The sequence below is a fragment of the Accipiter gentilis genome, chromosome 1 (genome assembly GCF_929443795.1).
Source record: "Accipiter gentilis chromosome 1, bAccGen1.1, whole genome shotgun sequence".
NCBI lineage: Eukaryota > Metazoa > Chordata > Aves > Accipitriformes > Accipitridae > Astur > Astur gentilis.
In genome coordinates, this window is record NC_064880.1 from 17,883,980 (window position 1) to 17,907,323 (window position 23,344).

General features: G+C 42.9%; 2 protein-coding genes across 3 annotated transcripts in view; both read left to right on the forward strand.

Annotated features, from left to right (window-relative positions):
- DUSP19 (dual specificity phosphatase 19) overlaps positions 1-23,344 on the forward strand; it is a 538,714-nt gene that overhangs the window by 388,393 nt on the left and 126,977 nt on the right. The gene's annotated exons all lie outside the window — the stretch shown is intronic.
- The window catches only part of ZNF804A (zinc finger protein 804A), a 159,796-nt gene continuing 144,577 nt past the window's right edge, over positions 8,126-23,344 (forward strand). For both annotated transcript variants that reach the window (XR_007507662.1, XM_049813994.1), the window contains exon 1: positions 8,126-8,307. Coding sequence is in view for 1 of the 2 variants with exons in the window: in XM_049813994.1 (XP_049669951.1) it covers positions 8,197-8,307 (111 nt within the window). In the remaining variant the exon portion in view is untranslated. The remainder of the gene's footprint in view (positions 8,308-23,344) is intronic.

The following is a 23,344-nucleotide window of genomic DNA, read 5'->3' on the forward strand; positions in this document are numbered from 1 at the left end:
ATATATATATATCTGCATACACTGTGTCACAATTATGCAAAGAAGGAAGTGGAAGATGGTCTTTTAAAACTGGAGAAGATTTATTTTTGGTGGCCCTATCCATGTGCTTACCAGCAGGAACTGTTGGTCTGAAGGGCCACGTGAATGTAGCTGTAGAGCAGAAAAGTCATGGAACTACCTAAACCTTTTTCCACTCAAATAATAAATAAATGAGGTCAGAATGCTTATTATTTTAATTAAATTAATGTGTAGTCATTAAAAGTAACAATACTTCATCCTCCCATCCTGGAGACAAGAAGGACTGTTAATTCAGGGTTCAGCAATACAAGAGCAATATAGCTCCAAGGCAACTCAAAAATTGGATAAAAAAACAACTGTTGTGTTGCTGCTTGGGCACAGATTTTCAGCTTATCCATGGCAGTTGTCTTGATATTGCTATTAATAGTATTCTGCCTTGTCTTCTGATTACACAGGTTTTAAAGATACCCAAGAAAATGTACATTTAGATAAAACTTAGCATGATTTATATAGCTTGAACTAATGAGTAAGTTTTTACTTAATTAAATGAATTATGTAGACAAATTTTAATTGTCAAAATGCCAAACCTGATATGTTGGGCTTTGGAAATCCTCTCTATTTTTAGAACAATACTGACTTTGTTTCTTATAATGAAATTTTTTTCAGGCTAGTAATCAATAATATGCTCAAGGCTATTTTGATATGGCTATCTTTAATTAAGCACATAAATTATTAATATTTTGAAAGTTGGATTAAATTCTTTTGATAGTATTTTTAACATACCTATTTGTAATTATATTTTTTTGCTACAGCAAACAGATTGGTAAGTCATTAGTTATTAAGGAAAAAAAATACAATTGTTCTAATGAGTAAACAGGGCCTTTCACACAGTAAGTTGATAGTGTTAAGCACCACTCAGGAGGACCATAATGAGTACTTAAAACTATTACCATATTGCATGTATCTACCTGTATTTAAATAATAAGTCATAAAAATTGTGGGGTTTTAAAATTATTATTATGGTGTATCATGCAGCTCATACATATTCCTGCAAGGAGTTCTATAGCCATTTTAAGCTGTACAGTAAAAAAGGTAAATTAACCATAAAAGTCTATTCAGATAAAATGAGGAGATGAAACTTTGGTGCAGAACAGTAAAGCAACGTAGACGTAGGGCTCTGACAGCCTCTGCATCTTGCTTCGTCTTCCCAAGCAAGCCTTGCAGCGCTATTGACAACGCCTGTCGTGTGCTTTAATGCCCAGGATCCACAAGGTAAAAGATAGGACTGCCTCAATTATCATCACCAATCTCACTGCTGCTGAAGGTTTAAAATAAACTCTTTGATTTTGTACATATATAACTATTACCTGCTCCTTATATAACCTGTGGCGTAAAGCGATACAATCTAAATTGTACATGGCAATGCATCTTATTATACAATATTAGAAATATCCTTCCCCACCCAGCATGTACTTAATATTCTGCTGTGTTTTGGTATTGTTAGAACAAGCGCCCTATGAAATTGAACCAATTAATGCCTGATGTGATTTATGGTGTCTTAAATTGGGAGGATGTAACCCTAAATATTGTAGAGGGGTTTGATTTTCAGATGATGCCAGACATTCCCATTCTAAAAATTGGATCTCACTAAAATGTGTAATATTAGGAAAGTAAACACACCATTTTAGTCTCATTTCCGTTCTTTTCTGTGACTATTATAGGTCACATGAAAAAGGAAGCCATAATAGTGTGTCATATATTGAACTCGATGAAATGTATTAAAATATTAATCACTGGAGTTTTTTCCCCAGTGGGCCTCTAATTTATACTGGCTCATTCAGGAATAATAGAGTGCTACTTTCTGACTTGTCATCAGTGTCAGCCCAGCTCTCTTCAGCTTTTACACTGAGAAAATTATGTTGTTGATCTGAACGCTAAAGAAGCAAACGCTGTTTAAGATTAGAGTTAGTACACTAGCCCTTCCCAAAATGTTTTAAATGTTTTTTTCATCCATTGAAAGATTTGTAGGACCTAATTTATTTATCCTTTCATTCCTGTGGCATAAAGACTACCGAATATATACATTTCCAGTGTTGCGTATGTACACTTAGGTGGGTATGCATGTTTGCACACGCAAAAATATGTATGTGTATGTAGAGACAGAATGAATGAATACATGAATGAATGAATACTGGTTGTGTTATAAGTTATTCTGTTATCAGTTCTCCCGAACTTCTGGATCTCGTTACCATCACCCAGTGGAAGAGCTTGGAGATCATGCCAAGTCTTGAGGTGAACTTCAGGACTTCTTCCTATGGAAATACCTACTACTGTAGTAAATGAGCCCCAGCTCACTGTAGGTGAAGTTTCCTATTGGCTGTGGAAGACTTCTGATCAGTTCTTTAGACTGCAGATCTTCTAACTCTGGAAAAAGTTGTGTGGATGCTGGCAAGGGAAATAATCCGATTCTGATAAATGGCCACAACCCATCTGCTATCCTAGATCTCAAAAATGTACCGTTTTCCTGTTTATTCACTAATTTGCTTTTATTTACCAGGTTTTCTCTTGATGCCTTGTTTATTTTGGTTAAAAGCCCTTCATTTCTTAAGTATCCTTGAAGTGTTATATTCTTTAACAAAGCGAGTTTTAACTGCTTACAATTAACTGAAAAATTTTAATTGGTAAAAATTAAAACTTGGTGCTCATTACGTAGTCAACTCCCTTTCCAGAAAAGCACAAGACCCTGAAGGGCTGCTTGAAACCTGTTTGGATATTGCTTATGGAATTAATGTTTCATTGGCTTTAATATTGTGCTAACTCTGTAACCTGTGGGATGGATTTTAGGGGGTTTGGGCTGGTCACTCTGTGGAAGAGCACCCATTCTGTTGTCTTTCTCCATTTTCTTTTGGATGTATGGAGGGGTGTATTTTTTTACTGAGTTTTTCCATGCTGCCCCTGAAAGATTGTTCTTTGTGCTGTTGTGGTAGATTGTTTTTCTGTTTGGTTTTGACTTGGATGTTTGGGTTGAGTGGGTGTTGGAAAACTCTTAATTCCATCACAGACTGTTCTCAGGATTTATTTACCAGTTGTTGGCTCCATTTGCTTTTCATACAGAGCCACTCTTCAAGTGTGCGTGATGGAGGATTTGCTTGCAAGTTGGTGTTTAACATAGCAAAGTAAATTGCATTTTCAGCATTTGAAATGGGCAACAGTTGCTTTTGCAGAGTGTTCTTTTACCTTGGCTGGACCATCAGGTGTTTTCTGGCCCTTGTAAAAGTCTCCTGCTATTCAATGCTCTTGTGGTACGTCAGTTTCTCGTTGATGTCACTTCATATTCAGAATGTCATTTGCAATTTTTTTTTTATTATTATTTTTTTTTTGCTAGGGAGGGATAAGGGAAGAAAAAAAGGAGTGTGCATGAGCTGTTGGGGAAATTCTGCAGAAAAAACATTATGAAGGTAAGACACAGAGAACAGTGTATTTGATTCAATTAACAACAGGAAGTTTTTTTTCCCAATAGTATCTGAAAACAGACAGTAGTAGTATTGGTAATTTGGAAGAGAAAGGGCAGAAAAGCATTTGCATGTCTTACCCACGTGAATTTGTTCAGGGCTACATACAGATGCTATGGATATGTGAAAAGAGGGAGGGGGTAATTCTCGCCAGACTGCTGCTTCCTGGAGCTGTTCTGCAAGACCTGTGGTATAAAATTATGTGCTTTGGAGAGCTGAAGGAGCAAAGAAAAGGAAAAAAACAAAAAAAACCAAACCCAAACCCACAGCGTGTTTTAATAAATCTGTGTTGCTACTTTTGGATTTAAGCCTTCACAGTCCTCTCCCTGTGGCTTTTGAGGGCTGCAGGGTACAGCCCATGATCTGACTGCATGCTACAGGGCTTTAAGTCACTCTTGCCTTTCCTTAGCTTTTGTGATACCGGTACTCTGCTTAGCTCAGGCGTTGAAATAGGGATCCCGCTCTGATACTCTTCCCATACAGTGAAGGATGTGCTGAGCAACTAGGCTACCAGAGTGTCCCAGTTTCCTTTCTTCTAGCTTCACCACCCCCATAGCTGATGAATGAATGCAGTTGTAATACAGTGTATAATGCGTATTACACCATAATGGCCTTTAAAAGGTACACAGGATACTCCCATTTTTCCTTCAGTTTAACGCAGGGATGACAGACATCTGAAATGGGGAAAAGCATCCAAGCTAATTGAAAAGAAGGGAAAAAAAAAAAAAGAGTAATAAAAGGAGACTGTGAAAGTGCAGGAGACGGTGAAAAGGTGTGTCTCAAGACAGCAGATTACTTACAGGGAGATATTCTTAGGATAAACTGAACTTTATTGAATTCAGTAAGATTGCTATGGGAGCGGAATTGAGTTTCTTGTGACTTACAGCACAGATATTTCTTTCTATCCTTGATGGATATGTTTCAGTAGTGAGTGAATGATTTCTGAGGATATGTTAGCTTGGTAACACATACTCTGTGCCATGCTTTAAAGACTGTTAACCAAAGGGGATTGCTTATTTTGTTGAGTATTTTTTCTGGATTGATTATGCCAGGATTATTTCTTGAATGATGAATGTTATTAAATATTAAAATGCAGAATACTGAGTATAGTCACAGGCAGAAAAAAATAGTACAGTGTATGTGAAGTAGTGTAATTTGTTCACTGGCTTCTAGTTTACAAGTTTTCCAGAAAGTCTCTTAGATCTATAGCCTGTTTCTTGAGTCAATATTTGCTGTTTTATACAGGAACAACTCCTTGAAGATTTTTCCAAATAGGAAGTATCAGGGAGAATAAGAGAATGAGTAGATTGGCAGCAACGGTTATTATTATAGGGCAGAGATTTGAATAAATAGCAGTATACAGAGATCACAACCTAGATCCTTACTCAGGGGAACAGGACAGAGACAGAAATAGGTAAGACTGATGGTATGTAGGAGCCATGGGGTTAGGGACTGATGAAATTAGCAATTTATTAAGATTAAATAAAAAATAATGGGAAGGGAGCAGCATCTTGGGTCTGTGTGATCACAACAGAGAAACAGAATTAGGCAGGAAAAGTACAGTGAAAGATTAAAGGAAGACACACAAGGAAAACTGGAGATAGCAAAGTATCGGAGAAGCAGCCAAAAATCCGCAACCGAGAGGTCAACCAGAATAAGTAGGAGTAGAAAAATGTGTATTTTGCTTATTAGGTGCTATTTAGTACAACTTGTCATTTCTTCATCAAGTGCTTTGGAAGAACCAAGTGGTCTTCAGTTGTTTGTTTGTTTTTTTTTTTTCCCCCTTTAACAGAGGAGGACAACAATCTTCATTAGCAGAAGCTGCAGCAGCTTTTAAAGCTGTTTCAGTCACTTGCATTTGTTACAAAGCACATTGATTCTTTTCGAACATGAGCTACGGGTGTAGATTATTTCTCTGTTGCTATGATGTTTCCCAAGTCCTTGGACTCTTAACAAGAGCGTGCAAGCAGTGCCTGCACGCCTCTGAAAGGCCAGACAGCAGCCGCACAATTCCCAAAGGGCCCATGTATGGTTGTAGTGGGTGTAATTAAACGTGTCAGCAACATGTAATGAAGGGGGCAGTGCAAGGATTTCAGAGAAAAATTCTTTGAAATGGTGGATGTGTGGAGTAGGGTGTCTGTGAAGAGTTTCACTCCCAGGCAGAAGGGTCCTGACATATCAGTAACATTATATTTAGAAGGTGGAAAAAATTGTTGTTCTAGTCCAAGTTGGAGAATACTTATTCCCAGAAAGGAGTTGCACAATTTTATTTCTTTTTAATTTTGTTATTCTTTCTCTTTCCATTACTCTATCCTACCTAAACTTAGGACATTTTTGAAAGAGAACCCCATCTGAAACTTGAACTGGGCTTTAAATGTGCTGTGTTGTTAAATCTATCAAAGATTTATGATATGGACTTCATTTTTACGCTGTAATAAACTTGCTGGTTATTTCTGGATGTACACGTACATACTTGTAAGCAGAAAAATAGTGTTATGTGCGTGTACGTTTTCACCCTCTTTTTTGGCTGTAACAAGAAGCAGCAAGTTTTGATCTCTCACCTGTGTATCAGCTGTCAAAACTCTGCACTTCTGCCATTTCTGTGATTCCTTCCTAAGTACTAAAAATGCTGAAGGATGAGTGACAGCTGTCAAAATTTACTAGTCACTGTGTATGAAGGGAAAGAATGACAGAAAATCCTTATCAGAGGAAGGTACCTGTATAAACTGGTGCTTCCTTCGTCAAGGATACAAGCCACAAAGACAGGAATTTCTGCCAGAATTTCTGAGTTGTCTGTTGTCCCCCGTCCCGTCCTGTCCGTGTGTCGTGTGTGTGTGTCCCGTCCCCGTCCCGTCCCCCCCCCCCCCCCCGCACTTTCCTGGAAGCAGTTCCTGTAGTTTGGAGGACAAGATGAGAGGATGGTGGTATTATGTTGCCAGCAGTAAATGCTGACTAAGATATTTTCAGATGTTACGTCATGGTTCTGGGCTTATTTTCTAAGGTGTTCCCTCTTTTGGCACCGGCATTTCACCCCATAAATCTTGATTTTTTGCAATCCAGAATAAAGGTAAAGTAGGTGGAGGATGCGGCAGCTCAGTGTGTTTGAAGTCTTACGCGGTAAAGCTGCAAATTGTCAATCTCTAGCGGGGGGGGGGGGGTGGTGGTGGTGTGTCAGACTTGAGCATCTTTATTAAATACGTCGTGTACTGTGACAAATTCTGGTTCTAGCAGCGAGTTCTGATGTGTGCGATGCAAAAAAGAAAGAAACGCGATGGTGGAGTACGGTGTGTAGTATAGTTTCCTCATGCTGATTGTACCTGCCGGTTTTTAATCCACAGCTTCCTAGGGGCTTTCTAAAGCAGAGCGAGAACATTGTCGGCACGCTGAGGCTGAGGCTCGCCGAGGCAGCGCCGGAGCCTGCACCAAGCCGCCCTTATCCTCCTTTTTTCCTCCCTGCAGCCGCGAAGGCAGGGCGGGGGCACGGCCGCCTCCGCCGGCTCCCCCGGGCCGGGCCGCAGCCGCACCGGGAGAGCCGTGAGTAACCGCGGGAGGGTCGGGAAGCGGCGGCGGGCACCCCGGGAGGAGGGATGCAGCCGCAGCCTTGCCCCCGCGGCTCCTCCCGTCCTCCCCGAAAACACGCCGTGACCCAGAAGTTTTGCCGGCGCGCTCCTGGTTTTCCAGCTGGCCGGGCGGGCCGCCGCGGGGATGGGCCGCGGCGGTGCGAAGGGGGCTGCGGAGCCCCGCAAAGGGCGGGATGGAGCTTGCCCTCGGCGGGGACGAGAAATGACCGCTTTACCCCTCATTACGCCGCCACGGGCCAGGAGAGCCGACAGCGGCGGGCGGGGGCGGTGGCTGTCGGTCCCGCGGACCGCCTGCTAACGAGCCCGGCCGGTGCAGGCACCCGCGGAGCCGGGCGTTAAAAATAGATGTAATAAAAAAGGGCGCGGTGGCAGGGCGCGGAGGCTGCTCGGGGGAGGGGCGGGAGCTTTGGGATGGGGGCGGCGCGCCCCCGGGCATCTTTCCCTGCCTCTCAAATGCCGGAGGAGCCGCGGTGGTGGCCCCAAGCCGCCCCCCCCCCCCCCCCCTCCCTCCCCTCCCCCCCAAGAAGTAGGGGGCCCCTCGGGGGGATACACCCCACATGCGGTTGGGGTGACGGGTCTGCTTCCTCCCCCCCCCGTCCCCCCCCGCCCTTTCTCCCTTTACCTGCCGCCTCCCCGGCACCGCCCCGGCGGGGGTATCGGCCCGTCCGCGGCGGGGGCAGCGGGGCGTGGGGGCTGTGGGTGGCGGTGAAGGCGGCGTGTGACAGATGTCCTCCTCTGACAGCTCTCGGTATCAGCCCAGTGGCTCCCTGCCATTGGCTCAGTGCAGCCGACCGGCAAGGCTGCTCGCTATAATAACACTATGCCTGCCAGAGGCGGCAGCTCAGACGGCTCCGCCGCGGCCGTGCTGCCGCTCCTCCCCCGGCAGCCAGCGCCGCGCCGAGCCTGAGGGGCTGCGCCGCCCGCCCCTCAGCCGGCCGGCGGCGGCGGCGGCGGCGGCGCCGCACATGCCGCGGGGCCCCGCCGGCCCTGGCCCTGGCCCTGGCCCTGGCCCTGGCCCTCCCCGCCGCGCCGAGCCGAGGCCGGCCTGAGCGCCCCGCCGGTGGCGGGGAGGCGGCCCTGGCCCCATGGAGTGCTACTACATTGTCATCAGCTCCGCGCACCTCAGCAACGGGCACTTTCGCAACATCAAGGGAGTTTTCCGAGGCCCCCTCAGCAAGAACGGGAACAAAACTCTGGTAATGGCTTCTTCCTTTGCCTCCCCCGTCCCTCCTCTTCGCGGCAGCGTCTCCGGCTAACTGGAGACCGCTGCGTGTGCGTTGCCAGCGATGCGGGGAGCCGGGGTGCCGGCCGGCTTTTTTGCGCGGTCGATGGTGCCTTTACCGCCGCGAGGATGCGGCGTCCTCAGCCCCCGCCTGCCGGGCCCCCCTCCTTGCCGGGGTGCTCTCCCCGGCTCCCCGTATGCCCTGGGGCAGCCTGTGGGGCGGCAGGGTAGGGGCTTGCGGGTCCTTTGCGGGCTGCCGCTGCGGAGGCTGGCTGGGGAGGGAGGAGGTTGCGGACGGGAAGCCCAGCGACCCTCCTCGGCGGGGAGCGGCGGGGCTGGGGCTCCGCCGCCCTCAGCCCGGGGGGAGGTCGGGGAGGAGGCGGCAACTGCTCCGCCGAGGCGGCTGCTGGGCATCCCCCGGCGAGGAGGGCTCCGCCGGGGTCACCCGGTGACTGACTGGCTGGCTGCCTCCCGCCGCCCCCGGCGCCGGGGGCGGCGGGAGGTCCTGCTTGACGAAGTGAAGAAGGGATCCGAAACTTGTTTACTTGAGGTCTGGGCTTTCTGGGTAGAGGGATTCATTTGTTCGAGGATTGCTTCAGAAACGATATACGGTTTTGTTTGTCGGTTGCCAAGTTTTTTAAAAGCAGAACTCTCGGTTTGAGAGGAATTGATGGGTTGAGGCAATTTGGCTAGATGCTCCGGAGAGTCTGCATAGGCTGCTAAAACCGTTTCTGTACCCGTATGCTGTACTTCGATACCTTTATATCTGTTGGATTTTTGCTGAGTTGTTTGGACTCGCTTCGCTACTATTACTGAACTTTAATGGCAGAGTTATGACGCGATAGTATTGGCAATACATGTGCTCTCCTGCCTGCTCAGATAAAAGGGATGTAGGATGACAGCAGGCTGGGTGAGCTGCATCACGTAGCATCTCAATCGCGGCCCGATAAAGCGTGGACAGATGTCTGAGGAGCAGGATGGAGCTGAAAGAGGGGCTTAGCCACGTTGTTTATCGCGCTCTCCCATCACCATCTTATTCCGAAATCCCCTTTGGAGGAGATGGAGCAGAACTTTCTTGCCGTGTTCTTGTTCCCTCGAATGCACGACCTATGTTGATGGGGAATTTACTGAAGTACTTAACATTTGTTAGAGTTGGCAAGCTTGCAGTTTCTCCCTAAATAAAGAGATTAAAGCAAATCCAAGCCAAGTCATAAAAATAGTAACTACTACGAGAAAATCTGAGGCAGATTTTTTTGGACCGTTCCAAATGTAAAGTTCCTGTTTTCACGTTGTAAATCTTACCGCAATTTTACTTGCTGTGGATTCTGCATATTTTTCTGTTCGGGATTACATCCTTAGAATTTTAAACAAGTATTTGTAGTATCCATAAGATGGCAATATGTGTGTAATATTTCACTGTTACAGTTGCAAAACCAAGACCTGCTGCAGAAATATTTGATACACTTTAAATTAAATTGCACAATGCATCCCCTTCTTTCTATTGAACAATTTCAGTAAAGATGCATTTGGCAGGACTGAGAATACTCTGATGTGACTTTTGGACTGTGTATTATCTTGCGATTCATAATTGGTTCTGCTTCAATAGCATTTTATTCTTGCTTTTTTATTTTTTTCCCTTGGCAAAAAAGCAGCCCTGCATTCTCAATGTTCCTGATTTATTTATTTACTGGTAAAAACAATAGCGACCAAAATATGTTGGGGAAGACTGGTATTAACTTAAAATTCAAATAAACATACTGTGTACGCTTTGCAACACTCTTATTCTGGAAAGGAGTTTAACTCAACTCTGTTCTTCAGTGAGATAGAATAGATGTGAGGGGAGAAGAGATAGTATCGGTTGTGGATTTGCCTTACCCTTAAAAGCTTTTGTTGTGGGAAGTGAGCAAGTGTAACTGTCAAAGTTTTTGCTGGGGTAAAAAGGGAGAGTTCTTGATATTGCCTCTGTGGACAGTAAAATTAAGTTCGTGACTGTGAAATAAATAGCGTATATCTAGATGTCAAGACTCTTATTTACATTTGAGTGATGTTTAGTTTAAAGGAGGTAGAGATACTGTTGGGTCATGATACAGGGTGACTGGATAGTTCAGACTAATAGTTCTAAGGTGCTGAAGTACATTTTGGCCAGCTTCTGTAGGAAAGTCAAATGCTACAGCATTTCAGAGCATTAGTCACTTTCACTGTAAACAGGCTTTCAAACTTAAAAAGATGAAAATATTTATTAATACAAAGGAGAATGTCTTTAGAAGTTCTGATAAGAGTGCAGCCTTTTAATATGCTCTTGGTGTCTTTCATCCTAGAATAAGACTAGGAGAAACAGCAATTTGTAAATCTAAAACCCAGAAATATTTTGGAGCTGCTCTCAGATGTATCTTCCTATTTTGCTCTAAAGCATTCAGTCCGTCTTCATCTGTGCTGTAAGCTTTCTAAAATCACTGCTTCCTTGTAAACTGAGGAGAACCTGAAAACAACCTCTGCTTTGCACAGTGTAGAATTGCTTCTGTGCAAAACTTATGATATTTGTTAAGCTTTGCTTCTCTAAAAGTTCTCCTGCCACTCTCTATCTAGAAAGGAAGACGACTACACATGCTATAGCAGAATTTCACAGCAAGTAGGAAAGTGCTGGTCCTAGTCAAATGATGAAGTTGTTGTTTCAAGATGATTTCATGTAACGTATCTTCAAACCCAGAGCTGGTTAGGCTTTGGGGGAGGAAGGTGCTTAGGGCTTTTGGCTACTGTCCCACTCTGGAGTGACCTGGTATTCACCTGCAACTTGGTTTTTTTGCCCTGTTCCCCAATATATGCCACTGAGAAACACTTTTCTCTGACTGTCCCTGCAGGTGATCCTTAACGTGTTCATCCTCTGCCCGTGTCCTGTTTCACACAGAATTAGTCGTTTAAAGCTTTATGAAGTTTTGGTTCAAAGCTCCCAGAAGGTAACGGGAAGAAAGAGCTGCAAACCCTTGCTCACCTAGCAGGGAACATGACACGCAAAACTTGGTCCTTCCTAAAAAAGTCTTTTGCAGTGGAGAGCATCAGAGGGTTACTTTTTGGTAAAAAAGGTGGAGTAACTATTGCCTAGTTCCCAGGCATAGCCTTTCTCTAAGTCATATCTACCTGTAATGCCTACTGAGTGCAGGGCTTTGAGATGGGGTTATTTGGGAGGGGGAGAGAAGTGGGAGAGGGATGAAGATACGAAGTAGGAGAAGGAAGGGAAGGCCACGGTTCTCTTCCTCAAGGGAAGATGTGTGGGGAAAACCTGAGTTTGGAGAGCAGTGAAAGGCACAAGAGGGAACAAAGCAAAGGGTTGATCTAGGCAAACTGAGAAAAGAGGCTACTGTAACCCCCCCAGTTTTTAAATTAAATAAAATAAGGAAAAAATGCTTGTGAATGAACCTTTAGTGAGATGGTGGGGGAAAATGAAGGATTGCATTATCTATGTATAGTTCTGGGTGTCTGATGGCACAGCTTTGCACTATATAGAGTATTTGTGCTCCCCCAAGCCCACTGGGTGACTGTTCAGTGTGGGTAGGGCCCACTTACCCAGTTGTCATCTGCTGCTCCTTACTGGAAAAAATAAATCTGGATTATGAATTGATGGGGAATGGGCTCAGCACATGTGGAAGAATAGCATCCAAACTCTTAAAATTCCTTCAGAAAATGGAGCAGTTTGGTTAAAAGACATTGGTATGTGGGCTATTGGATAAGGCTTTATCCTCTCCCACGGCAGTTTCTAGTGTCTGAAATATCCTTCAGGTATGTACAGTCTCGTAATGATAGCTATGACTGCAGTGCTCTGTGGCAGCTCTTCAAAAGGTATTTTTTTGTTGGTGGAGTACTGGCCAAGTGAACCAACTGCTGACCGGTCTTTGCGTGGCAGGTGTTTTTTGAACAAGAAACTCAAAACTTAGTGTGTGGGTCAATAATACACAATGATGTTGCAAATTTCTGATGCTCTTTCTGTGTTTTTGTGTAATATTGCTTATGGCTTGGTGTTTTAATCAATGAATATGGGCCCGATTGCTTGGCTATTTCTTGTCAGGGTTCATACTTGGTGACTTTGAAGCTTTTCCCAAGGCTGTTCTTTTTAGCAGTAGCAGTTTATAGAAATTTGTTTGCTACAAACTCTTTCTTTTGTCTATGGATCTCCTGAAGTGTTCACGCGCTTACTGTGTTCTTTTTTTTATGCCTTATGTTATTGATGCCATATTACACTAGCCTTTCTATGTAATTCATCTTCCTTGCTGTGGCTGCTGTCTTGCATCTAGCTTATAATCTCAAAAAGTATCGAAACTCGTATGAAAAAATAGCTCTCTGGAGGCAGAAATCAGCTGTTTGGAGTCACCACCACAGGTGATTTGCTAAATCCTTAAAATGTCTTTCAGAATATAAACTGAAGCATTTTAAGGTATTATCCTAGTTACGTGTATGATCTCTGGTTGGTCATCAAGAGAACTGACTCTTTGCTTCGTCTGCTGAGTAGCTGGTACCTGGGTGGTGACTGAATATCTGCTATTTCACCCTAAGGTATTCCACTCATGTAAATGGCTCTGTATCTGTTTCATCGAGACTTACAGTGATGGAGAACTGTTGGTGTGGGGCCCATTCACTTCTTTTAATTGGACAAATAAATTTTCTGTGTTGGTGATCAGAATGAGTAAGGTCCTATTACTTGCCCAAGGAGGTCAGTGAAAAGTTTAGACCTTTATATGGTATAAATTGCTACTGTAATTCTAATTCTAAGTCTCTTGTTATCCTCGTTTCAGCTGGGATAGAGTTGATTTTCTTTTTAGTAGCTGGTATAGTGTTATGTCTTGGATTCAGTGTGAGAAGAATGTTGATAACACGCAGATGTTTTCAGTTGTTGCTAAATAGTGTTTAGTCTGAAGTCAAGGATTTTTGCAGCTTCTCATGCCCAGCCAGCGAGAAAGCTGGAGGGGCACAAGAAGTTGGCACAGGACACAGCCAGGGCACCTGACCCAAACTGGCCAACGCTGTATTCCATACCATGTGATGTCATGCCCAGTATATAAACTAGGGGGGCTTGGCCTGGGGGGGGATCGCTGCTTGGGAACTAGCTGGGCATCGGTGGGCGGGTGGTGAGCAATTGCATTGTGCATCACTTGTTCTGTATATTCCATTAAATTGTTCTTATCTCAACCCATGAGTTTTACCTTTTCCTTTCCAATTGTCTCCCCCATCCCACGAGGGGCGGGGGGGGGGAGGGGGGCGCGGGGAGTGAGTATGAGGCTGCATGGTGCTTAGCTGCTAGCTGGGGTTAAACCACGACACTTGTTGATACTGATAGAAAGTAAGTAAGATCAGAAATTTCCTGGTAAGTAGTTGGTTAAAGGACTGTAGTTTCAAATGTACCAAACATAGAAATCTATTATTGTGTATAACAATAATCTCTGTATATGCACATATATATATATATATGTTTATATTTTGGTTATAAATATGTACACAGCGTACTTCAGGGGTAGAATTGAAATAGTGATCCCCAGCTCCAAGGGAGGCAGGCACAAATGATCTCAAATGGGAATCAAACTCTGAACTCGTTGCGGTAGGCTCTGTGGAGAGGAAGATCACGTGAACTTCAGGTAACTTCCATGTAGTACAGCTTCATGCCTCCCAGTCAGCTTGGACGTGGGTGCAGGGTGTGCGTATCAATCCTTAAAATACAACATGGGTACAGTTCTGTCTAAAAGGCTGTTGGATGTCTGTTTAGACCTTCTTTTAATAATCCAATTGTTTGTACCATCAGCTGTCTTGCTTTTTAGGTTTATTGAACAAAACTGCTTGGAATTTTTATTTATATACCTCTGTGTATGTGTGTATATATTTAAATACTTGTAACTTCTTCTAAAAGTTTTAGGGCTTAGTTCTGCTTTTATAAAAACTCCATGGAATTCACATACTGATATACTAGTGTCTTCTGAAAATGCTATCTGTTGTTCAGGCTGTCTGTTGTCTTTAGTTCTTTTACCTTTTGTAGAATATTTTTGTATTTCCAGATCAACTAAAGTATGTTGCGGTGGACATAAAAATCTATTTTGTGAGAATTTCTCTGACAAATATCCATACCCTACTACGGTAAGAAAGCAGTAAACTACCTGTAAAACAGCTTTCCTGATGAAGAATACTGAAGCTGTTGTGCTCCTGCATGATCAGGTGGAAATGTCTGCTGATTTCAAGCTGTCTAATACATATATAAAATAAACAGTACTTACCATAGGTTTATTTTAAAAACTGGTAAAAACAGGTCCTACAGTTCTGTTTGCCATATTGTGTATTGCCAGTAGCAGAGGGTAATTTTTAAATTATATGTTATATGTGCAGAATTTACTAAAACTATTGCAACATATTGTTTTTCATCTTTAGTGTTGCAGAGTTTGTAGGGTAGAGTTGCTAGGCTAGAGTTATATTGGTTAAGGGAGAAAAATCACCTGTTACTTTCATCAGTGGTTTGTCCCCTGTGGATCTGCTAATGTCTCTGGCGTTTCAGTGTGCTCATGGCCTGAGTTTGGAACTTGAAAATGTTTGCATCTTTTCTGTGAGAGAAGCTGAATAGCCCTAACTCATTAAAATACTAAAATGACAAAATAAATTCTACCTGATTTAATTTAAATAGTTAATTGGTGTCACTTAAATCATGATTGAAAACCAACCACTCAGAAGACAACAAAATAATTTGGTAAAATGGAAGTAATAATAAAATCTTACCTGTATTCTACTTCTGGAGCTCATTTGTATGAACATGATTTTTTTTATTTTTTTATTTTTTTTTTTATAGTAAGTCTATTGGTAATAGTGCTGATTGATCGCATCATCAACAGGTTCGTTTCGGTGGGTTGAGTGAACAGGAGGCTATTGTAATTTAGGTGCATTTCCAAAGCAACTCTGAGAGGTTGCAAGTCTCATGCAGTGAGATGCAGCACTCGCGTCTGTCAGACTTGGTACGAGTGGATCATCTGGTCCAAAAAATAGTGGGAGCTGGAGTCCAATGTGCAGCAGACTTAAACTGGGACAGCTTCTGATTCAGAGCTACTGCTGAGGCAGACTTTTGTACTTTAAAAGCTTATTAAATGCATGGTAAGCTTCAAACACATCGGTATTCTGTTGAATGTAATTAGACTATTACCATGGTTAAATTAGTACACTTGTTTAGTTTTTTTCAGATCAGGGCCTTAAAGAGTAAGTCTGAGGAGAGCCTTTGCCTTGAGTATTTTCTGATGCAAATATCCATAGCAATCTCTTAGCTCAGAGATACATGACATTAATTTTAACACGTTGCTCAGACTGGAAAACAGTGTTGCTAACACGTTGTTTTAACATGCTGCTAACTGGAAAACAGCAAGTTGGCTTCTGTCTTTTCAAAACCACACATATATTTTTGGATTCATTAAACTTACTGAACCTTCTCAAGGTGCAGGCTGCATTCTAAAAGCCTCAGCTTTCCTGTAGGCTGTGGGGAACATACAGCTTCTCTGATGTTCCCATCAGCAGGGATTCAGCGTTGTAAAAAGTAGTTAACTGTCAGGAGCACATCTAGAGGACACCGAGTAGTAGCCTTTAGGTTTAGCACATTGGGTTTTCGAGTAGGACTTGTCTAAGTAGCTGCAAGATCTTGGATGCCCCTAACTGGTGACAGTTAGAGTATTTCGTTTTTTGAATGGCCTTTAGGTATGCTAACGGGAACAATTAATCTCTGCAAAAATCAAAGCTATTGAATAGATGCATCTTGAGATGTAGGGATGACTAAAATAATCCCACAAAATCAATCCAGAGCATTTTCTGTTATTTAATGTCTTAATACAGTTAATGATGACGGTGGCCTTATTTATAGCATAGATCCTTTAACACTGCCTGGTGGTGGTGGTAGAAAGTGACTTGATTTTTTCTGTTTGCTCACTTGTGATTCAAGTGTAAACACCGGAGAGGGAGTGATCCTTCCTAATTTAGCTGTATCTGGCCAATCCCCTATAAACAAACAGTAGTCAGACCCTTTTATTTTTCCACACATTTTCGAAGTGGGAACAAATGCTTTTCCTTCAGCTTTCTTGAGAGATCGTTATTTGATGAGCTGTGACTTAATGTTGTTGAAAAAACCCCAAAGTAAACAAACCAACATTTACTCACAAGGAGGTACAATAGTTGTCATGTTTAACCTTGTTTTGTCAATAGAGATAAGAAACTGCCTGAAGGCGTCAGGAATCTGGAATTTTAAACTCATAGTTTAATTGATTTATTTTGTTAAAATATGTTTGCTATTCCCTTCCTCTGCGGACTAGCTATGGCAGTGGTACAGATTGGGCAGAGGGTTTCATTTTTCCCTTGGCACAGAGGGTGTTTGTTTTGAACCAGCTGAGTTGTGTGTGAACATGAATTTCTGTGGAACCCAATTTTTTTTAATTCGTTCAGATAGTAAATTTCCAAATATTTTCAATATGGAATTTTAAATGGTGGTAATTATACAAATAGTGTTGTAGGAAAGGAAATGCAAATTCTTCCCCCACAGCTCTTAGAGCAAATCCTCAAATAAGGCCTGGAGGGTAATCTCCAGGTCTCCTGCCTGGCATTGCTTTCCTCATTGCATACGATAAAGAAAAGGTTTTGATTTAAAATTTTTGAAATTTGTGATGGGTTAACCCTGGCTGAACACCAGGTGCCCACCAAAGCCGTTCTATCACTCCCCCATCCTCAGCTGGATAGGGGAGAGAAAATATAACAAAAGGCTCGCGGGTCGAGATAAGGACAGGAGAGATCATTCACTATTACCGTCACGGGCAAAACAGACTCAATTTGCAAAATTAACTCAATTTATTACAAATCAACCAGAGCATGGTAATGAGAAGTAAAATGAAATCTCAGAACACCTTCCCACCACCCCTCCGTTCTTCCCGGGCACAACTACCCTCCCGGATTTCACCACCAAGCCCCCCCAGCGGCACAGGGGGACAGGGATGGGGTTTATGGTCATCACACGTTATTTTCTGCCGCTTCACCTCCTCAGGACGAGGGCTGATCACACTCTTCCCCTGCTCCAGCGTGGGGTCCCACCCACGGGAGACAGTCCTCCACGAACTCCTCCAACGTGGGCCATTCCCACGGGCTGCAGTTCTTCACGAACTGCTCCAGCATGGGTCCATTCCACGGTGTGCAGTCCTTCAGGAGCACACTGCTCCAGCGCGGGTCCCCCACGGGGTCACAAGTCCTGCCAGAAAAGCCTGCTCCGTGGGCTCCTCTCTCCACAGATCCGCAGGTCCTGCCAGGAACCTGCTCCAGCGCGGAGTTCCCACGGGGTCACAGCCTCCTTCGGGAACCCACCTGCTCCGGCGTGGGGTCCTCCACGGGCTACAGGTGGAGATCTGCTCCACCGTGGACCTCCCTGGACTGCAGGGGGACAGCCTGCCTCACCAGGGTCTTCACCACGGGCTGCAGGGGAATCTTCGCTCCGGCGCCTGGAGCATCTCCTCCCCCTCCTTCTGCACTGACCTTGGTGTCCGCAGGCTTGTTTCTCTTACATGTTCTCACTCCTCACTCCGGCGGCAGTTTCTCTCCGTCCCAACTTTTTTCCTTCTTAAAAATGTTATCACAGAGGCGTTACCACTATCACTGATTGGCTCGGCCTTGGCCGGCGGCGGGTCCGTCTTAGAGCCGGCTGGTATGGGCTCGCTCTCTCTCGAACACAGGGGAAGCTTCCAGCAGTTTCTTACAGAAGCCACCCCTGTAACCCCCCCCTGCTACCAAAACCTTGCCAAACAAAACCAATACACATCTGGGAAAATGTTTAGATTTGGTTTGAAGAACTGAGAGAGATTTTTTCTTTTTTCTTTCAGTATCTCATCGATATTCTTGGTTTGTACAAATGATTTAGGACTCAGGCTTTTTGTCTGACCGTGCTGATTTGCATGGCTTTAAATTTTTTGTGTGTGTATGAAAATGATATTTTTAGAGAGAGTCCTTTCCCCAAATAGAAAGTGATCAGGCTACCTCTTCGGGGATCCAGCTCAACTCAAATATTCATGTTGCTAGACTTCTCACAGCTAGCGTATAGCCGTATTACTTACATTGGCCAAGTCTTGGTCAGGTTGTTTTCTTTAAAACTTTGTAATGCAAAATGTCTGGCAGAATTTGTTTCTTCACCCTGTAGAAATAAGTTTCTGGACTAGGAAAGCTGCTTCCTTTTCAGCTTACTGATAACATACTTCCACAGCAAATACAAATCCATGTATCTGAGACTTGTGAGACTGTAATTTAAAAAAAAAAAAAAAAAAAGTCAGTCTTTTCTGTGTGTAGGTGTCCATAAAGTCTGTGGAGTTTTTTTTCAATAAATACACTTAGAACTTGATTTGCATGGCAGAATGTATTTGTTCTTTTTGGGTATCTGTTTAAATAGCTGCAGTTTCTAAGTATTTAATTTCTGCTGAAAGTGTTTTTAACAGGAGACCACAATACCCATTACAGAATAGCGTATCAGCTACTCCTTCATAAAAAGGATTTTGATAAAATGTCTGGAGTTAAAACTTGGGGACGCTCGTGGGTCCATGTAGGGTTATGATGCACGCAGGGGTCTAGCCGAGCAGTCTGTGAAACAACCTGAGCCTAAATCTGTAAAGCAAGATGATTTTAATTTTATTTTTTTTAAACTAGACATTATTGAAACTTAGCATTATGTAGGGAAGTTTCCTTAAAGACGTTTAATTGTGCAAGATGTTTGGTTGCACTCTGTTGGAAGCAGTCGGCTTTATCACGAGAGAGAATAGCGTGGGCAAAGATGTTCATCTGAAGCCTTGCCGGTCTCTAAACCTGCCAGTCCCAGGCTCGGCATGGGACTTGGTCTTGGGCTGTTCCCAATTTGCAAGTTTGCTTTCCGCCCTTTTCTGCAACACTGCTGCTCTGTGCTAGGAAAGACAGACGTGGGTAGTCTTCTCATCTTGCATCCAGTTCGCTTCCTGGTTAATTGCTGGCCGTGCTGGGAAGGAGCAGAGGAGCGGCATTGAGGAGCGCTGGCGAGGTGCGGCCGGGAGGATGGGGAAGCGACCCGAGCAGCACGTGGGTACCCAGGTGCGCGACGGCACTCTGCCTTTCCATTCCCGGTGCACAAGGGGTAAGTGTGTCATCGGTGGTTATGGCCTTGGGAAAAGGCAGTTGTGGGTTTTTTTACATGTACTTGTGGCTACAGTAATAAACTTCTCTGGACCAACGGAATTGAATTAATCAGTGAAAGTAACTAACTTCTACATTAAGGCTTTGTTGTGTGGTTGGTTTTCTTTTTTTTTTAATTTTATTTTTTTTGGTGTTAGCATTTTTTTGTATGTTTGGGTAACTTGCTTGTATACCCCCGAATATTAATACTGAGGAAAACAGAAACTTGTAGGAGATACCAAGAATGACTTACACATTTCATTAATGCAAAACTAATTTTTCTGCCCTGCTTTTAACAGCACAGGAAGATGTTTATCCGGATGTTAAGTACTGACTATTTAATCACCTCATCTGGTTTCTAAATGAAAAAATATGGCAAAGAAGTGGTATAAATAACTTTATACAAGAGATGTTGGGTTTCTCAAGTGCTTGCAGCATACCACACTAGACTATAGTCTCCACCAGTTTGTTTTGGTTTTTTTTATAAAGCATTGTATTTTTACAAAATACTCTTTATTGTCAAAAAAAGTGATACAAAGTTTAGGTTTGCTTAGAAGTGAGGCTCTGGAAACTTAATGTAATTATGTAAAGAACATTATGCACTTTTACATGAGCACTAAACAACTGTTTATACAAACGAAATAGGGTTTTTCATAGACTTTTTTTAAAGCAAAATACATTTTATGCTGCTTATTTATGATACATTCTTAAAATATAGCTAGTTGGTGCTTTAGAATACTCTCAGGTTAGCAGTGGAACATACTGCTGAATAGATTTGGGGTTTGCTGGTTCTTTGCATTGATTTTTCTAATAGTAATGCTGATTTTCTGATAGTGGTAAGGAAAATTTTATCTTACGAGGGAGAAAAATCAGGATAACACTGCTTGTCTTTCTGCTGTGCAAACAAGCCACTAAATCATCTGACACCTGTTTGTTTGGCAAATAGCAGATGTGAGTGAACTAGCAGGTAGAATTAAGAATTAGGAAGAGATTAAAACAGTTTTAAAGGACCACTTCCAGAGGTTCATGGAATTGTAATACTAATGACCTGTTGAGCAGAGCGAAGAGCTTGCTTCCAACAGGATGTCAAAAATGCTTTAGAGTTTCTTTATGAAACACCTTTGAGTGCTCGTGGGTACGGAAGTGTCAAGGCAATGTAATTAGAAAAACTCTACAGAAACCTGGTAGCTGTAGCATTATGCTGGCAATTGCAAATGGTAATGGAGTGTGCCCAGAGTGGACCTGCTTTGTAAAAGAGAAGTGAAGAAGAAAAGTGGAGTATTCCAGTGTGCTTGTATTTGAGGGGAAACCGCAGCTAGGTATGCGAAGGAAACAAAAATACCCAATCTGTTTTGTGCAGAGAAAGGAAAGGTTACCAAACAATAGCAAACAATTACAGTGACTAATGATAAGATGGAACTGGAGAAGGAGAATAACTATAGCTCAGGGACAAAGGTTTGCCTGTCACTGTCAGCATATTTGTGGTGGCAGTGTCTGCCTTGTTTGTTCAGGTTCTTCCGTTGAGAAGTGGGACGGACTTGGAGAATTATTGCTCTGACTCCTCTTGGAGGTGCGCAGTGGGAGGCAACGGGCACAAGCTGGGGACATGGGAAATCTGATCGGGTACAAGGAAAAAGAAAAAAATTGAGGGTGGTCAAGCACTGGAGGAGGTTGTCAGAGACTGTGGGATGTCTGTCCTTGGAGATGCTTAAAACTTGACTGAGCAGCCGTAATCTACTTGGCTGTGCTTTTAACCAAGGGGTAGGACTAGATGTCCCTTCCACCCTCAGTCAACGTTACGGTTCTGCGTTTGATCTGTAGGAGAGTGGCTTTTAATTTAATCTCCTGTAATGAGGTTCCCTGGGGAGCAAGGCATGTCACTGTCGTGTCTTGCTCACAGGCTTTGGGACCACTGGGTGCTCGTGGCTCACCTTGTCCCAGATGATGGCTGGCTGGCTGGCAGGAGTGGTGTCTCCGCTGACTTCCTCTGGGGATCTCCTAATGTGTCAGAGGTCCGAAATACAGTGCTTGTTTCAGCTCTGAGTAACAAATAAATCAAATGCAAGTATTGAATCTACTTATGATTTCTTTTTAGGGATTCCTGAGCTGAGTCATGCTCTTCATAGTCAGTGACCCAACTTGTGATTAAGAAAGATGATGGACTTGGAATTTGTCCAAAACTAATTCATGTTTAGCTCTTGCTCTCCACAAATCATATGCGTTATGAGCAGTATTTTATACTTTTTCATCTTAAAAATTGCTGGAGTATATAATCTTAATTTTGGAAAGGCATTTAAAAGCTACTCAGGAGCACTACCGGTAGAGGAATTGATTTGTTGTCATTGGAACAGGATTGTGCAGAAGCAAGAAAAACTAAAGCTGAGCATTTTCTAAAGGCATTGTATGCTGCACTCCTGCATTACTGGAGATGCAGATTGTTGCAAAGAGGGAAAAATAAGGAATAAGCCATAAAGCTTATCTTCTTCAGCCCACAGAGCTCATAGAGAGTGGGGTGGACAGTGTGTACTTCCATAGTTTGAGTATTTCCAGGAAATTGGTCAGGTATTTTGCATCATTTCATACAGTGGGTATGGTCTGCTTATGGGTTGATTTTGTTTGGGTTTATATGCTTAGTTTATATTCTATATTTCTATATATTATATTTTATATAATATAAAATATTCTTAGATATTATATTTTAGTATATATTCTGTATATTCAGAGCTATTGTTTGACATAGTGGTGTAGCATCATACTGATTTCTTATAGTTCATGATTTATGTAGAGCAAATATGATTCTGAGGGAAGGCAGTGCCAAAGCTCTTTATGAGTGGCTGGATCTCTCTTTTCTGTAAGAGGGGGCGATTTGATACAAACAGGCAGTTTCCAATTAATTGTGTGGGACTGAGCAAAAGACCAACCTTGGAGAAGTCCCCATAGAGCAAATCTGAGCACGTGAAGACTGTGTATGTTCTCACTTGGCCTCATCACAGGTAGCAGAAATTTTGAGCTTGCTTTGAAGTGCTCTGGGTGCTGCAGGCCATGTAGTGGCTAATGCTGACCATGTTGTAGTCAAGAGATGAGTGTTTGATTTGTTTTTCAAGTCAGTTAGTAAAGTAACTGGAGCCATCTATAATTGCCTTCTAAAAAAAAACTGTCAGAAGTTTGATGCATAGTAAATGTGAAAGCTACAATATGGAATAAATTATCAAATGGCTCAAGTTCAGTGTCTCTTTGAAGACTATGGGGGGGGGGGGGGGTAGAGGAAATTATGCTTGTATTTTACACCTGCCAAATTGAATTACAGCAACAAATCTGTATAATTACAATTCAGAGACCATGATTTATTCTCAGAGTTAGGTAATTAGAAGCAGGACTACACTTGAAGGTTCAAATTGGATTCTTAGAAAGAATCCCTTACATGAATATGACCCGTACAGAAATCAGTGTTTTCATCTCTTCTATTTTAAGAATTTTGAATCGTAATGTAAAGTGACTCATCCATTATTTCCTCATCTCTTCATCAGTGAGACACACAAGAAATTGTTCCTTTGATTGTTTCCCTGCAAATGTGAAATCTTTACGGTTTCTTCTCTTTTCAGCAGGCATTCATAAATCCAATTAACATTAATGAGACTCCCATGTGTGCATTGAGAGAAAAAAAAAGGACCTTTTGTCTCTTAAAGTATGTGTTTAACTGCAGAAAAAATGCAGAAAAAAGCTTTTGGTGAATTACAGGTTACAAAGTCAGTAGCTTCTATCTCATTTTCGCAGCAGCTAACACATTCCCCTGCTTCTCTCTCCCCTGTCAAGGGTCCTTGTACAAGCTATAAATGTGGGAT